The following is a 17,397-nucleotide window of genomic DNA, read 5'->3' on the forward strand; positions in this document are numbered from 1 at the left end:
TTATATGTACTAATTATATTGCCGAATTTTTATTTAAAAGAACGTACAATTTTGATAAACGCACTGATGCTTTTTTAACCGACTTCGAAAAAGGAGGAGGTTACTCATTTCGATCTGTATGTGCCTTTTTTTATTTTTTTTCGCTTTTTTTTCTATGTATGTTCACCGATTACGCCAAGATGGATGGACCAATCGGAACGAAACCTTTTACATCTTGTAGAGTATGTTCCCGGGATGGTCCCGTGCAAAAAAGATTTTACTTTTTTTTTATTAATTACGATTTTATTTGCGAAAATGTATGGTGGAGATGCCGTTGTGAACTCCACTGAATGTTAGATAGAAACAGCGGCGTCGCGTCGCGTCGCCGTTACCGTTATCGATTGCGGCTTTCAGATATTTATAAATTACGATTTGGGATATGCCGACTGACAGAGATAAAAAGTGTGAAATAAAAAAAATTGTATAAATAAAAATTAAACCGACTTCGAAAAAACGCACTAAAAAGTATAAAATAATTTCCATTTAATTTATGCGAATACACACGAACTTAAATACAATACAACTGTTCTAGAATGTACAGGAGTGCGACACGTGCCTCAAGCATGTGTGCACACAGAGGATATTGTATGTATGGTGTAGCACACCAGTCTGAATGTTTATGTACACACAACACACAACCTGGCCCGTGTGGCCACGGATTCTCCGTCTTATTAGCCAGTACAAGATCAGATGAGCTAATAAACACATCGTATCTTTCACGTGAAGCTCTAATGTATTTACTTTCCTTACCCAGTTCCATATAACTGTAACAACAACCTTTTCGAAGGCGGCGCAAAAATTAAAAAATTTTCCAAATGACAGATGTTGCTGATTTCGTAATTTCCAGTGTCGAAAATTTTCAATTTTGCGCCACCTCCGCAAAGATTGTATTTTATTTAAGTTCGTGTGTATTCACATAAATTAAATGGAAATTATTTTATACTTTTTAGTGAGTTTTTCGAAGTCGGTTTAATTTTTGTTTATAATTCGAAATAATGAATTCTATGTATCCATTAGACCATTTAAATGCTGAATAAAATTCTCATTTTGACATAGATAGTTTTCGAAATATTCACAATTTCGTCTGCGCGGTCGGGCCGACCTTACGGCCAGCCCTCTCCCCCCCCCCCTCCGCCACCTAACCCTAACTAATTCTGATTGCATGTTTTTCCTCCATTACTAGTTCAAATTCTGTATGCAGGCTATAAATATACAGGGTGAATTCGATATAGTCCAGGCGGCAGGTCGAAAAAAAGACGTCTACTTGGAAAGTATTCCGAACTTAATGAAATTTTGACACGTCATTTAGGGGTACTCTGGGATGTCGAATCTGAGTTTTCGACCTCGAGGACCCTGTGCTAACTTGGGGAGGGGGAAAAAACCACGATTTTTATTACCTTGTTTTGGTTTTTCGCCTATTACTCAAAAACTGTGGGTCCTATGAACTTTTGTCTTCCATTTTTGGAAAGAGCATTAAATTTACTTCAAATTTTACTGGTCAATCTTTTTTTTGACCAAATAGGCACCGAGAGACAGGCGTTCAAAATTAGGAAATTAAGTGACAACTGACGAATATAGGGAAAGACGGAGCAAATTACACTGTCCAACAACAAAAATGTTTCCATATAACTGTTGGGTGTATCCTATACAGTTTTTAGCGCTGATTCCGAATCTGGTCTTAATTTTTCTCCTACACGCACAGTTTTTGAGAAATTTGAGTTTCAAAAAAAAAACACGTTTTTCGACTTTGAACAGATATTATGATGATAGTATAAAAGATATTGTATTATTCTTTACAGCAAAAGATTCTCTAGACTTTCCCGAATCCAGTGATGTGCAATAGTAATACATTATGTTGTTTAAACATGTTTAAATGATCATTAAAGACGGAGAGGCATCACTTTTGTACACATTTTTGAGGATATTTTTCAATTTAAAAAAAAAAAATAAGAGTCTACATAGTATGTAGATTATATGTAGATATGTTGAAAAACTAAATTTGTGAGCCAAAAACCTGCAATTTCCTGCTAAATGTCACAATGTGTGGCTCAAAATGACATTTTGAGAAACATTTCCTAATTTTGAACGCCTGTTTCTCGGTACCTATTGGATAAAAAAATACGTTTGACTAGTGAAATTTGAAGTAAATTTAATGCTCTTTCCAAAAATGAAAAAACAACGTTTGTAGGACCCATAGTTTTTGAGTTATAGGCGAAATACCAAGAACAGGTAACAAAAATCGTGGTTTTTTCCCCCTCCCCAAGTTAGCACAGGGTCCTCGAGGTCGAAAACTCAGATTCGACACCCCAGAGTACCCCTAAATGACGTGTCAAAATTTCATTAAGTTCGGAATACTTTCCAGGTAAAAGTACCTGGTGACTGGACTAATAAGACAGGACACCTAAATATCTCCGTTACTTTTCGTTGTACAAAAAAACTTCGTAGGACAAAGTTACACTGTTTGAAGGGCCACATATAACGGTGTAAGGGAAAAAAATTTTCAAGGTCATTTTTATGAGTTTTCAAGGTTATCGATGTTTTTTTAAATGGAATGATATATTTTCGTTAACGTAATGTTGTAGCTGACAAAATAACGAATTCACGCATGTAACACAATATGACCTTCAACCCGGAAAAATGGTATAAATAAAATTCAACGTGTAAGATTCATTTGATGTATTTCTGTTACGCCAAATTGTTCAAAAATATTCCCTTGAGCTGCTATACATTCAAATGTATCGCAATACACACCATAATAACAGATTCGGTGTTGACAGGAGGACAATTATGATATACCTTCACCTATACGTTCGTACAGAATCGTGTTTATTCACTACTAATTACTCAGAAGACCTTCTTGCTATCAGATTTCCACAGTTTCTAAGATTTCTCGATCAGTTTATCGATGAACGTTTCACTATGCGTTACTCGAAGAAAGATAAGATTGATATGATTTTCATTTATGGAGAAAGTCAACAGTGTTTAAGTGAAACCGTGTAGTTGTCCATCAGTTTCCGTTTACTCCAATTTGTTAAATAAATTCCGTGAAACTGGTAGTGTCGAAAATAAAAAACGTACAAAGGTGAGGACTGTAAGGAATGAAGCAAACACAATTAATGTTCTGGCAGCAGTGAATACAAACCCTCATGCTAGTACGAGGCAAATCGCACGAGGAAGTGGCATTAGTCAAAAATGTGTAGTGCAAATACTCCAGGAACACAAATTTCACCCCTTTCACCTATCAATTCATCAAGAACTTCATGGTAGAGACTTTGTAAATCGTGTAAACTTTTGCCAGTGGGGATTGAGACAATTGATAAACGATGGAGCATTTTTTAATAATGTATTATTTACCGATGAAGCTTCGTTTACAAATCACGGGCAAATAAATTTAAAAAACCTCTGCATTATTGGTCATCTGAAAATCCGCGGTGGTTACGGACAGTGGACAAACAAAGACCATGGTCCATCAATGTTTGGTGCGGAATTTTAGATAACCAAATAATTGGGCCTCACTTTATTACCGGAACATTAAATTCAGAAAAATACATTGCATTTTTACGAGAATCGTTACTAATTCTCCTGGAAAATACACCCTTGAACATTCGTGAAAATATGTGGTATCAACATGACGGATGTCCGGCCCATTCTTCCCGTGTCGTAACAATTCTTAAATAACAAGTTTCCAAATCGTTGGATTGGACGTAACGGACTCGTATTATGGCCAGCTCGCTCACCAGACATTACACCCCTTGATTTTTATCTATGGGGAAAACTGATAGACGATGTTTATAGTGAACCACCAACGACTATAGACGACATGAAAGAAAGAATCGTCCAGGCTTGTGCGTCGATTTCCTCAGAAATGAATTACGCAGCAGTACGTTCTGTAACTTCACGGCTGAATGAATGTATAGCAGCTCAAGGGAATATTTTTGAACATTTGGCGTAACAGAAATACATTAAATGAATCTTACACGTTGAATTTTATTTATACCATTTTTCTGGGTTGAAGGTCATTTGAAGGTCATATTGTGTTACATGCATGAATTCGTTATTTTGTCAGCTACAACATTACGTTAACGAAAATATATCATTCCATTTAAAAAAACATCGATATCCTTGAAATCTCATAAAAATGACCTTGAAATTGTTTTTTCCCTTACACCGTTATATGTGGCCCTTCAAACAGTGTAACTTTGTCCTACGAAGTTTTTTTGTACAACGAAAAGTAACGGAGATATTTAGGTGTCCTGCTTTATCGAATTCACCCTGAAGAATGCAAAAATTATGCGATCAGAATTAGTTAGGGTTAGGTGGTGGGAGGCGGAGAGGGCCGGCCCAACCACGCATGCGAAAATCCAGAAGTAGTACATATTTCAAAATTGAAAATTCACCCTATATAGAGTGACACTCTGTTCTGATCCCCACAACGTGTTTACAAACAGAAAATAAACAGATGCCGCCCAGGAACAGGCTTACGTTGCCACGTAGCATGCAAGAATACGTTAAATTCAATACAGTATTTGCAATCATTTTTCGCAAATATCTCGAAAACTAAGAGCGAGCACCGGGTAGTTGTAATGACAAAAGTTGTTCAGAATGTTGTCCTCGATCACATATGTCGAGGTCAAGGTCATCGGAGTTGCCTCCCAAAACGTAAGATTTACCAAAAATACCTCATTCCATTTAAAAAAAGAAAGTTGACCTTCAGATCTCCTCCACCACTCCACCCATAAGAAAACAATTAAGACCACATAATGTACCCCTTCAGACCATGCAACTTCTGTATACAAAACTTTTTCGTGCAACGCACGCTTTGGAAGTTATTATATGTAGGTGTGCAAGTTGCGTGGACCACCCTGTATGTATGTATGGGACACAGGGTGTCCCAACATTTCTATTCCACGGAATATCTCTTTATCCATCGTACTTGAGAAAAAATACATCCAATGAAATTTGTATAGTTTTCAAAGCTGTATAGAAAGGTGCAATTTTTTAATTTTGTATTCGACGTGTTGAAGGTCATTTTAAGGTCAAGTTCACTTTTTTAAATGCAAACATAATGTTTTTATTACACCAACTTATTCTATGAGAAAAAACAAGTAAGTTTCATTCGAAACGTTTTTTCGACATCAGCTTTATAAGTTATTCAATGATAAAATCATAAGAAGTGCATAGAGTCTAATCGTCTAATGTCGTCAAATCAGGAGAGCGCGCTGGCCCAGAGGCACCTCTTCTGGTGTCTTTATCATTGAATAACTGAAAAAGCTGATGTCCAATTAAAAAACGTTTCCAATAAAACTTACTTACTTTTTTCTCATAAAATAAGTTGGCGTAATAAAAGAATTATATATTTCCATTTAAAAAAGTGAACTTACCGTAAAATGACCTTCAACACGTCGAATAAAATATTTAAAAAATGCACCTTTCTATAGAGCTTTCAAACCCATAGATATTTCAGTGGAAGTATTTGTATCTCAATATGATGGATAAAGAGATATCCCGTGTGATAGAAATTTTGGGAAATTAAAAGTTCGGCCAGGTTCTCGCGCGCTTTAGTATACATATGCACAAAGTAGAATTGGTTGATCATGGTCAGTCGCGTCAAACGATTCCTATGCAATAGCACAGGCCTGGCCAACGCGCGGCCCGCGGGCCGCATGTGGCCCGCCATGTTAAATTGTGCGGCCCGCCATGCGATTTTATATTTCTATTGAAACTTTTGTTTCTTGTTGTATACAGTGGTCGAAATTTCTATAAAGTCACTGTGTTTTGTGCCCGTGCGAAATCAATACGGGCCGGTTTGTGTACTTCTTTAAGGCCTGGTTTACGTTGTATTTTTGTCCAGAAGAATTTGAAAGTTGTTGCATACGTCTTGTTGTTACTGGGAGCTCCAATTCAGCTCGAAATTGTGCTGCATTTTTCCTTTCCTTAGCTGCAGACCCCATTAATATTGAATGTTGTCTCTTTGACTATTTTTTATTACTACCTTTAAGATGATTTTTTCCGTAATTTTCACGTAAATTGATATAATTATTAATCACAGTATATGACCGATTAGTTTTCTTAGCAATTGCGCGATTAGAGCAGCCCATATCTTTATAAGCATCGATTGATGCTTTTTCTTTACTTGTTAGTACTTTTCCTCTCGGCATTCTCATACACGTGAATCAAATTATAACAAACAGGATTTCTGTGAGTTCTAAAACTAATACATACTTTTAGAATATTCGCAGTTTTCCGTAGTTCTCTGCTCAGAATACAGAGAAACACTAAGTGACTTTATAGAAACTTCGCACGTGTGTTCTGCACCACACAGAAAAAAATCAAAACAAACGTAAATAGTAAACATAGCGGTCTAGAGTACGCAGTCCCTCTATCCGAGTGTCTACAAGGCACAAGACCAGATACGATAAATCAACAAAAATGGTGATATTTTTAAAATATCTATGAAAAAGAAGATGACTTTATAGAAATTTCGACCACTGTATGTATACAAAACATATTAAATAAACGAAGTGTCATTGTTATAATGCGCAAGTGCGACTATGAACTTCAGTTCTACATTTGATATCTTTGATATAATTGAGTTACAGTGCAACAATGAAATGAAACAAACTTTTGTGCGTCCACATCAAAATTTAATTTTTACAATACCTATATTACATCCGAGAGATATTCCAACTTAAGATATTTTGCACAACTTACAACAAGTTGTAGCTACTTTTGAATCCACACATGTCTGTGAAATATTTTTTTCGAAGATGAAATTTACAAAGAGTTCATCACTTCATTAACTGATGCCAATTTAGAAAATCAGCTAACAAAAGATGTGCAACGTCGAACATAAATATAGATTTACCAAAATTAAGTGAAAGAAAGGATAAACGAATATCTCATTAATTAAGACTCGAGAGTTAATTATATTGAATCATAGTATAACAATAAAGTTTTATTCATTTTGTATTTGTATTACATTTTTTAAAAGCATGTTTACCTAAAGTGCGGCCCGCTGCGCTGTAACGTTACGCGTCATCAAAGTGGCCCGTGAAACCATTTGGGTTGGCCAGGCCTGCAATAGCACGTGTATTCGTTGCATTTTCAAACTCGATTTTCTCGAAAACGAGTTTATTTTGTTCTAATATTCGTGCAAATTATACATCGGTAATACTTCATTTATTATAATACTAATACTATAATACTTCATTATTAATTCACTTATAAACTTTTAATAGACATGAACTGAACATTGTTCATTTAAAAGAAACATATGAATGACGCGAGAGTACAGGTAAATATTTAATTTAACAGATGATGAATATTATTAATGTTCTTTATTTCTTTTTTTTTGCACACGCACATTTTCATTATCAACTTAATCGTGGAATACTAATGCGAATACATACTACTGCAATTTTACTACTGCAAAGGAAACACAGGCTTCGGAGGATTAAAGATATCGAAAGCTATTAATCTCGAAATTAGCTTCGTTACTTCCATATGCTACATTTCTTTTTGGGGTTCATGGGGCTTCCTGCTGGGCATCCGTAAGCTTTCGCGAAGTCTTCGGAGTTGGATAAAGATCCGATTACTCTTAATGGACCAAGACTATGCGGATCACGCTCTAATCGCGACTTGATTTTGTTTACATCATAAATTGAACACCACACCTATAATTCAAAAAGAAAGAGAAACGTTATACTCTTCTGAGAAATAGAAAAATTCATGAAATAACTTGAGTAAAATGGTAATATCGTTACATTAGCAGCGGATAGGAAAAACAGTTGATTGTTAGTGAAATTCTGTAAACCAGGTAACATTGGGTCCGGGACTTCGCAATTTCTTTGCCTTCGTTGATACGCTCCGAATACAGCTTGCAAGCCCATTGAATCCGCGATGTTTTCACCCGACGTTTGTTCCCCATAATTCTATAATTACATATATGTAAAATCATGTATGAATCACAATTACATTTCGATCTATGTATATATCTTCGGTTTTACACTACTCTACAAAATTAAAGGATTGGTAAATAATGACAGAAACTTGTCGATCTTAGAACTCCTGAAACTTTGTGCATATTTTTGGAGAAGAGTTTGTAACATATAATTATATATTATTCGCGTAACAACTGTATAATAAGTAGAATGCGGATCTTTACGCAAAAAAGGCTAGAATATAAAATATCATAGAATTTTGTTTTGGATCTGCAAAGGCCGTTCCCATTAAAAATTGAATTTTATTTCATTCTTCTTTCTTAAAATTTGTCAATAAAAATTGAAAAATGCATAAACATCCGCAGTCTAATAACACTGTCTAACAAATTTCAACTTTTTTTTTGTATTTCGATTCCCGCTACGCGATTCTTCTAGCATTTTTCGCGCTGATTCTAAATGTGTCCTTAATTTTTCTCCTAGACGTACGGTTTTTGAGAAAATTGAGTTTGTAAAAAATACATATTTATCAACTTTGAACAAATATTGTGTGATGTTATTATAAAAGATATTGAATTGTTCTCTTTGCAGCAAAAGATTCTTTAGACTTTCCCAAATACAGTGATATTCAATATTAATACATTATGATTGTTTAAACATGTTTAAACGATCATTGAAGACGGAGAGACACCACTTTTGCACTAAAAAAGTTTTGAGGATATTTTTGAATTTATCTGAAAAAATAAGGGTCCAGCGGAAAATCGAACTATACCACGCGAAAGAGCAGACTTTTATCTTGCGAAGCCTCCCTAACAAGTTTGCATGGTCGACGTTTTTTTCGAACCAGAAAGTAAAATATCTTCGTCGAGTGAAAACCGTCGATGTCGCAAACTTAAAATGGTGATTTGTCAAGATAAAAGTCTGCTCTATCGCGTGGTATAGTTCGATTTTCCGCTAGACCCTTATTTTTTCAGATAAATTCAAAAATATCCTCAAAAATTGGTGCAAAAGTGGTGTGTCGCTCCGTCATTAATGATCGTTTAAACATGATTAAGCAATCATGATGTATTAATATTGGATATCACTGTATTCGGGAAAGTCTACAGAATCTTTTGCTGTAAAGAATAATTCAATATCTTTTATAATAACATCACAATATTTGTTCAAAGTTGAAAAATATGTCTTTTTTTTAAACTCAATTTTCTCAAAAACTGTACGTCTAGGAGTAAAATTAAGGACAGATTTGGAATCAGCGCGAAAAACTCCACAAGAATCGTATAGTGGGAATCGAAATACTTTTTGGCTGTTGGACAGTGTACCGTAATAAGCAATCTGTAAGTTGATTGCTGAAGGCAAATTAGGAATTCTACCTTTATCGGAATATTCGCCGTTCTATTTTCCACCACGCTGTATTTGGTATACTGTTCTCTGAAACAGTCAGCCCGTTTTTCGTATGCTTCGTCTGCCATGGCAGACAACCATGACGAGTATTCGCCATGTCTATCGAACAAGCGACCTAAAAATGAACGGTTGTAGATTAATATTTATTTTACAAAAAAATACCATTTCGTAATTGATTTACCCATATCGTCGAATCCGTGATTTACTTCGTGAGCCATTATGAATCCTATGATACCAAAGTTAGTGTACCTGTGTTTAATAAAAAGATTATCATTTTTTAATGGTTTTACTTTTACTATGATACGTTTCGGGCTGCAGTCATGTTACACTAAAAAGAAATAATTCATGCTCACCATGGTTGTTTAGGGCTATAAAATGGGCTTTGGAAGTCTGCCGCTGTTATTTCTGTAAAAAGTATAGTGATTTAGCACAATCGACAGATTTGCTTATGATCTCAGAACTTACCAAAAGTATTTTGACTGGGTATGTAAAAGGCGTTCACGACCAAAGGATCTATATAATATCTACAAATAAACATTTCTTGTAATTATAAAACGAGCGCGATTTCAAAACGTTTACTTCTGTTTTGCGAACGATAAACTGTTCAAGAAATAAGCCAGTTCACAAGTAACTTACTTTTCGGTAGGGTTTCCATCGTCGTGAAGGCTTTTCAGATTTACTCTTTTCAAATATCGCATTACAGCCAACATATTCTCGAAATGAGACTTGCTGATAGTGAGCTAGAGGATCATTCAAACAAGTTTATTTTCTCGTTTAATACGTAATTTCGAAAAATAATGAGTAATATCTAAAAGCACTTTAACAAGAATACTTTGCTAGAAAGCAGTTGAGGCCGGAAAAAGTAGCTTGTAAAATGAGATTCAAAATGCTTACCAGATCGACGAAATATTCACAAATAAAGTTATACGAGGAGGGATGTTCGCGGTACCTAAATCTCTTCATATAAACGCGTGAACAATGAAATATATAATTTGAACTGTACTTACTCCTTTAAAATGTTTTTTCATGGCCGTATGGTTTCGGTAGACAGGCGGATAACCAATTAACTTATCCATAAACACCAATTTGCTCAATATAAATTCTCTGGTGGTATCGTCCATCCAAGTCGATTCCTCGATCTGATGTTCGACTTCCTTTTGAATATCATCGATCATATCCGAAGCCTCGAATAATTAATAAGAGTTTATTAGTTTTACTCGTTGTGTGCAGATGCGCTTCTCTTCAAATAAGTATTACTAATGGAAATTCCACCGTAAAAGACAAGAAATTATGGACTTCTTAATCAAAGATATATAAATACATAATACCGTTTTCAACCAATCATCAGAGAAATGTCGTTTTACGTATTCATATCCTAAATAGTACTTCGCCTCTAATTCGTCGATGCATTGCATGGACCTGTGAAGAAATGCAATTATTTGTAAAATCGTTACTATGAAATTAAATTAACAAACGATACACCTATTACACATTTTCTTTAAATTTTTTACAATAAAAAAATTCTATGATACAATCTGCAATACCTCTTATCGGATTCTCGCTCATAAGTATTCCACTCGAAATAAAGCTCTCTCATGTCTGCAGTAGTGGCTTTTATCGTTAATCTGATGAAGTTCCAATGAACGTAATTCACTGAAATACATTATCCAAATATTCTTAATAACTAGACTGCGGATTTTATGCATTTATGAGAAAAATGGGTAAGCACCATTTAAAGCAGTGGACATATTAAAAAGATTTAAAGACATCAGCGTATTGGATTCAGTTTAATTAGATAATTAAACGAAGGAAGAAATGTTTATATCGCTCTTGTGTCTTGCAATCAATGCAAACAGTTATTTAAAGACGTCAGCGTATTGGTTTCAGTTTAATTAGATAATTATGTGTAAACGAAGGAAGAAATATTTATATCGCTCTTGTGTCTTGCAATCAATGTAAACAGTTATTTAACGACATCAGCGTATTGGTTTCAATTTAATTAGATAATTAAACGAAGAAAGAAATTTTTATTTCGACCTTGTGACTTGTAATCGATGCAAACAATTTTTATTTTGCATAAAAAGATCCGCAGTCTATTAATAACTGATTGCTATTATTGAAATATTTATTATCTACGCAATATGTGTATTATTTCTATTTGCATACCGATAGTTCTACTCGATGTTTCATCCAGTAATTTTCGAAGTCCTATTAAATAAGGATCAGACGGAATTATGATCATCGCATCGCTATCAATTTGCATTCCCGCCGTTGCAAGTAGGTTTCCTACCTTCTTGGCCCAATTTATCTACGAGAAAAATAAACCATGCACTTAATAATTCCTAACACAAAATAATAATTCTTAGTTTAAAATAGCTAGCATGTAATTTTACAAATACAGCTAATTTAAGAATATTTCGAAAGTGAAACATTTAATATAGCAATGATTGCTAATTAGCAATTGCATATACCATCGACTTCCATCAACTTCAAATATCTTGTTGCTTAGCGAGATTAACAATAAAATATTTCGAACATCAAAAAATACCTCGAACAATATAAAAGTTCAAAATTTGCTCACTTGGCCATCCATTGTGGTTGGTTCCAAATCATCATATTTCTTCTGCATAGCTTTGAGTGTACTATTCGACACGTCGTAATCTTGATATAGGAGCTGTAAGAAACAACTAATATATATATATATATATAAATCCTTTAATAAATTTAGAAAAAATGTATATTTACCTTTATAATCCTCAGCTGAAATTCAAGTACATCGTCAATATCTTTCTGTATCCTCTCCCTTGGTATTTCGACATTTCTGGATTCGATAAGCGCCATTGTAACGTTGAACATATATTCTTTATATATTTTTTTCAACTTCTCAGCTTCTTCCCTTTCTTCTTCCTTCCATCGTCTTCTGTTTTCCTCCTTTTCTCGTTCTTCTTCATCCTCATAATCACCACTACCCTCTTCATCATCCTGCTCGGTGTCATCGTCAGCATCGCCGCTACCACTGCCGCTATCCTCAGAGTCGTCATCATAATTCCCATAATCACCAGAATTACCAAGATCGTTTTCAACGTTTTCATCTTCAGTGTCATCATCATCATCATCATCATCATCATCATCATCGTCATCATCGATGTATATGTACCTATTCATTTTCTCATCGCCTTTGCCCTTTCTCGAATGTATTTTGACATGATGACGTGCAGGCATTTTTGAATGATGCGATGGTCTGTTAATAGTCCTCTTATTATCAACAATTCTCTGGTTATTAGCTTTCCTCTGTTTACGGTTTGACTTGTAATGAGCCTTTGATAGAGACACAGCTCTTCTCGTTCTTTTCTTGCTAGCATGCTTCTTCTTATCACTCAGTTTAGCGTTGCTGTACTTTTTCATTTTGCGACCTAATCGTTTGTTAATTCTCTTAATTATCCTTTTATCTTGCGGAATTTCGTTATCTTCGTCATTTTCCTCATCGTCCTCGTCCTCTTCGTCATCGTCCTCGCTATGGTCGTTATCTTCTGGCCTCTCTTCGCTGCCATGTTCTTGACTGCCATCTTTACCTTCGTTCTCATTGTAGTCTGGTGGAGTGATTTCGTCGCTGGTGACAAGCCTGTACATTTTGTATGGTAAGTCCGGTATGGAGATCTGAAACAGCATTGCTTGTTATAGTATTGGGTTGGCAATATTCTTATAAATATTGGTATTTATCATTGGTTTGGCAATATTCTTATCAATATTCTTCTTCGTTGGCATATTCGTTTTTGCAAAAGATCATCGAACAAAAGGGAAAATATCTAATTCATTAAAGTCGATTGCTTGAATGAAATAATGGGGCTCTCTATTTCACACCTATTAAAATACCGGAATTACTTTCTTGCCACTCCAATCATTTCACAAACGATTGATGATATTAGTGTTGTATCGATAGAATAAATTATTTTGAAACATTCGTTTCCTAAAAACAGAATAAATTATGCATATAAATATAATCACCGTTAAGTACGTATAATTACTATCCCAATTTCGTGGAACGTCAACATTCACATCGTGTAAACTATTCAAACCAATTAAACTAGCATAATAATCATCCACGTATTGCCAGGTGTACAATTCATCATCCCATTCGTCGTCCTCCATTATTAGTGGCCAGCCACCGATTCTCCATAGCGAAGTAATGAGCGGATCAAGTCCTACTCTTTCCACCTCGTCTGCAATTTAGACAGTTCGGTAAATCAGAATATTGCATTCGCAAATATATTTTAATTACCTTAGAAAATGATAACAAAAAACATTAACTATATTTTTTACCTGTGTCCATACAAGCTTTGAACGCTCGCCTAGACAGTTTCAAGCCCAGGAGATCGTCAGGCTTCGATTTTTCTTGTAATATATCTATGAATGTAAAAAATTTTATTAATCATATTATAAATATAAAATTCACTTCAAAAATCAACCTCATAATCATATTTATTCTTTTATACATGAATATACAGTGGATAACAAAAGTAAGTCAATACTCAAATTTTCAATAATCAAATCACGATAACAGTAGTATTTATTCACTTATAAAAATAAACAAGTTGATTACATATTTAATGGTAATGTTGAAAATAAAATTTATCACGATAATCACAGTGATCTGAAGATTTATCAAGATATTGATCTTTCTATACTAAATATACAAAATTTGGTTTGCCAAAAGTAAGTTAAAATATCGTTTAATAACACTGTCCAACACCAAATTTGTTTCACAATTACATGTGACGGTGGTACTTATAGAATTTTATGCGCTGATTCCGAATCTGCCCTTAATTTTTCTCCTAGACGAACAGTTCTTGAGAAACATGACTTCGAAAAAAAAATATATTTTTCAACTTTAAACAAATATTGTGATGGTATTATAAAAGATATTGAATTGTTCTTTACAGCAAAAGATTCTGTAGACTTTCCCGAATACAGTGATATCCAATACTAATACATTATGAATGTTTAAACATGTTTAAACAATCATTAAAGACGGAGAGACACCACTTTTGCAACAACTTTGCAGGATATTTTTGAATTTATCTCAAATAAGGGTTCAGCGGAAAATCGAAGTATACCACGCTATAGAGCAGGCTTTTATCTTGAGAAATCACCCTCTGAAGTTTGCTACGTCGACGTTTTTTCCCGAATCAGAAAGCAAAATATCATCGCCATTACAACATTAACAATAAGTTGTCGCCACAGTGGCGCTCACCACTAGCGCGATCTCAACATAAATTGGCCAACTCATGCCGGGTGAAGATATCTTGCTTTCTGATTCGGGAAAAAACGTCGACGTTGCAAACTTCAAAGGGTGATTTCTCAAGATAAAAGTCTGCTCTATCGCGTGGTATAGTTCGATTTCCCGCTGAACCCTTATTTTTTGAGATAAATTCAAAAATATCCTGAAAAGTTGCTGCAGAAGTGGTGTCTCTCCGTCTTTAATGATTGTTTAAACATGTTTAAACATTCATAATGTATTAGTATTAGATATCACTGTATTCGGCAAAGTCTACAGAATCTTATGCTGTAAAGAACAATTCAATAACTTTTATAATACCATCACAATATTTGTTCAAAGATGAAAAATATTTTTTTTTCGAAGTCTTGTTTCTCAAGAACTGTTCGTCTAGGAGAAAAATTAAGGGCAGATTCGGAATCAGGGCATAAAAGTCTATAAGTACCACCATCACAATGTAATGGTGAAACAAATTTGATGTTGGCCAGTGTTATTAAACGATACTTTAACTTACTTTTGGCACACCTGTATATTTAGTTAGAAAGATCAATATCATGATAAACTGTTTTCAACATTACCATTAAATATGTAATCACCTTGTTTATTTTTATAAGTGAATAAATACTACTGTTATCGTGATTTGATTATTGAAAATGTGAGTAATAACTTACTTTTGTTATCCACTGTATATACGTTTATACTACTTGACGCAATGTCTGGTCATTGCTCAGCGTTTCTACTTATCAGAAGTAGATATTCTTTGCTCTCTCAATTTCGTTATTTGCTAATAATAACAAATTACTATGGAAATAGACATTAATAATGAAAAAAGTGTGTAAAATCACATATAAAATGAATTTTGCATTTAATATATTTTTAAAGGTAAAATCTCTTACGAACATTTCATATCTTTGTAATGTTTCAAAGAAAACGATTGTATTAATTAGTTTTAATGAATAGCTTAAGCAAAAATTAACAAACCTAGAAGACGCTGCTCTACTACAGCATTCGCCTTATTCAATGGACTCCAAGCATCTTTGCCTTCGGGGAGGGGATTCTGTTTTTCCCAATTCCCACACGCGTACTCGTAAAAGTTTTCACACGGATCCACGTCTGGGTTCATGCTCTCGGTCATTATTTTTGCTGTCGAAATTACAGGAACAATATGATTTTATGCAAATCAGAACTATTCTGTTACGAGCACCTGAAGTTACAGAACGAGCACGGTAAACAGGTTTGAAACTACAAATCTGTACGCAGAAGAATCTCCATTACACCGAACATTTATTATTCATACACTTCAGTAGAGGAAATTTCTGTATTTATAGTATGTGTAAATATTGAAAAACGTGCGATATAAAACCATTAACGAAACGTCGGCGTACGTTTTACTCTAACAATAAAATTCTACCGCGTGAAATAATAAAAACAATTTATTGAACAAATTGTGGTAGTGTAATTATAGCGACAAAATTCAGAAATATGGAGCATAATGAAGACGTTAGAGTTGTCTTCTGTTCCCAAAAGTGACAACCATATTCAACCATCAATATTTTTACTACTGAATTCATTACGCGAAACCGGTTATTTAATGGCTGAATAATAGTCAAACTGACCTCAATTGGTTACTTGTGAGTTATGTAACTGACAATTTCATCGCATAATAAAATGAAGATACATTTATTCCCTTACCAAGTGCAACGCATTCTGCAGTTTCACAAAGTGAGCGTTCTGTCGATTTTTTCATATCTGATGTACCATCCGCGCTGAACAACCTTCCTAAATTGCGAGGATGGTCCTTCATAAAGGCAGTCGCGCCGGTAAGGACGCCGACAAGTGTCCTATAAACACAATTATTAACGAAATACTTTGGGAGCGCCGACTTAAACGATAAAAGACGAATAATTTCGCTTACAGTATCCATACGATTCGTGTCATTTCAGTAGCACATAAAATATGACACTTCGCTACGGAAAGAACGCGCAATCTTCCTGCGTATAGAGTGAAGAACAAATCACAACCAGTAGTGATTTCATATTTATGTAAAACGGAAGGACCCTGAAGCTGCTGATAATACGCATTTTGTATCAATATTTGCACGAGTGTCCATAAGTGCATCCTTTCCGTCCATGTAAGCCTCCTACATTAGCATAATCACTCTTGCAGTATTATAATAGTATTCTGTCCAACACCAAACTTGTTTTCAACATACTGTTGGGTCCTTCTTATAGAGTTTTTTTGCGCTGCTTCCGAATCTGTCCTTAATTTTTCTCCTATACGCACAATTTTTGAGAAACATGGCTTTGAAAAAAAAACACATTTTTCAACTTTAAACAAATATTGTGATGTTATTATAAAAGATATTGAATTGTTCTTTACAGCAAAAGATTCTGTAGACTTTCCCAAATACAGTGATATCCAATATTAATACATTATGATTGTTTAAACATGTGTAAACAATCACTAAAGTCGGAGAGACACCACTTTTGCACTAAAATTTTTGAGGATATTTTCAAATTTACCTCAAAAAGTAAGGGTCAAGCGGAAGATCGAAGTATACCACCACCGCGATAGAGCAGACTTTTATCTAGAGAAACCCCCCTTTGAAGTTTGAAACGTCGACGTTTTTTTCGAAGCAGAAAGCAAAATATCTTCGCCCGACAACAGTTGCCGCTTTTTGCCGACATGATATTTTGCTTTCTGGTTCGGGAAAAAACGTCGACCTAGCAAACTTCAAAGGGTGAT

The 17,397-nt window shown here is 34.6% G+C and overlaps 1 protein-coding gene across 1 annotated transcript; it reads right to left on the minus strand.

The window, feature by feature from the left end:
* Positions 1-7,361: 7,361 nt before the first annotated feature.
* On the minus strand, positions 7,362-16,678 carry LOC143207942 (neprilysin-1-like). Its single transcript, XM_076421882.1, has 18 exons — positions 16,568-16,678; positions 16,345-16,493; positions 15,634-15,795; positions 13,698-13,781; positions 13,383-13,597; positions 12,123-13,034; positions 11,959-12,051; positions 11,544-11,685; positions 10,922-11,030; positions 10,706-10,796; positions 10,385-10,561; positions 10,014-10,117; positions 9,843-9,901; positions 9,731-9,782; positions 9,559-9,626; positions 9,347-9,492; positions 7,803-7,970; positions 7,362-7,712 (listed from the first exon to the last, which is right to left on the minus strand). The coding sequence occupies exons 1-18, from the start codon at positions 16,588-16,590 to the stop codon at positions 7,533-7,535; spliced, it is 2,934 nt and encodes a 977-aa protein (XP_076277997.1). The 5' UTR covers positions 16,591-16,678; the 3' UTR covers positions 7,362-7,532.
* Positions 16,679-17,397: the final 719 nt, after the last annotated feature.

Source organism: Lasioglossum baleicum, chromosome 4 (assembly GCF_051020765.1).
Source record: "Lasioglossum baleicum chromosome 4, iyLasBale1, whole genome shotgun sequence".
Taxonomy (NCBI): domain Eukaryota; kingdom Metazoa; phylum Arthropoda; class Insecta; order Hymenoptera; family Halictidae; genus Lasioglossum; species Lasioglossum baleicum.

Bases quoted from the DNA above. Each gene is read 5' to 3' on its own strand.
- LOC143207942 (XM_076421882.1), bottom strand. From the start codon at position 16,590: ATGACACGAATCGTATGGATACT. The intron at 13,598-13,697 runs GTAAAAAATATA...TCTAAATTGCAG, and splicing joins CAAAGCTTGTATGGACACAG to ACGAGGTGGAAAGAGTAGGA. The intron at 10,118-10,384 runs GTAAGTACAGTT...ATGATCCTCTAG, and splicing joins TGAAAAAACATTTTAAAGGA to CTCACTATCAGCAAGTCTCA.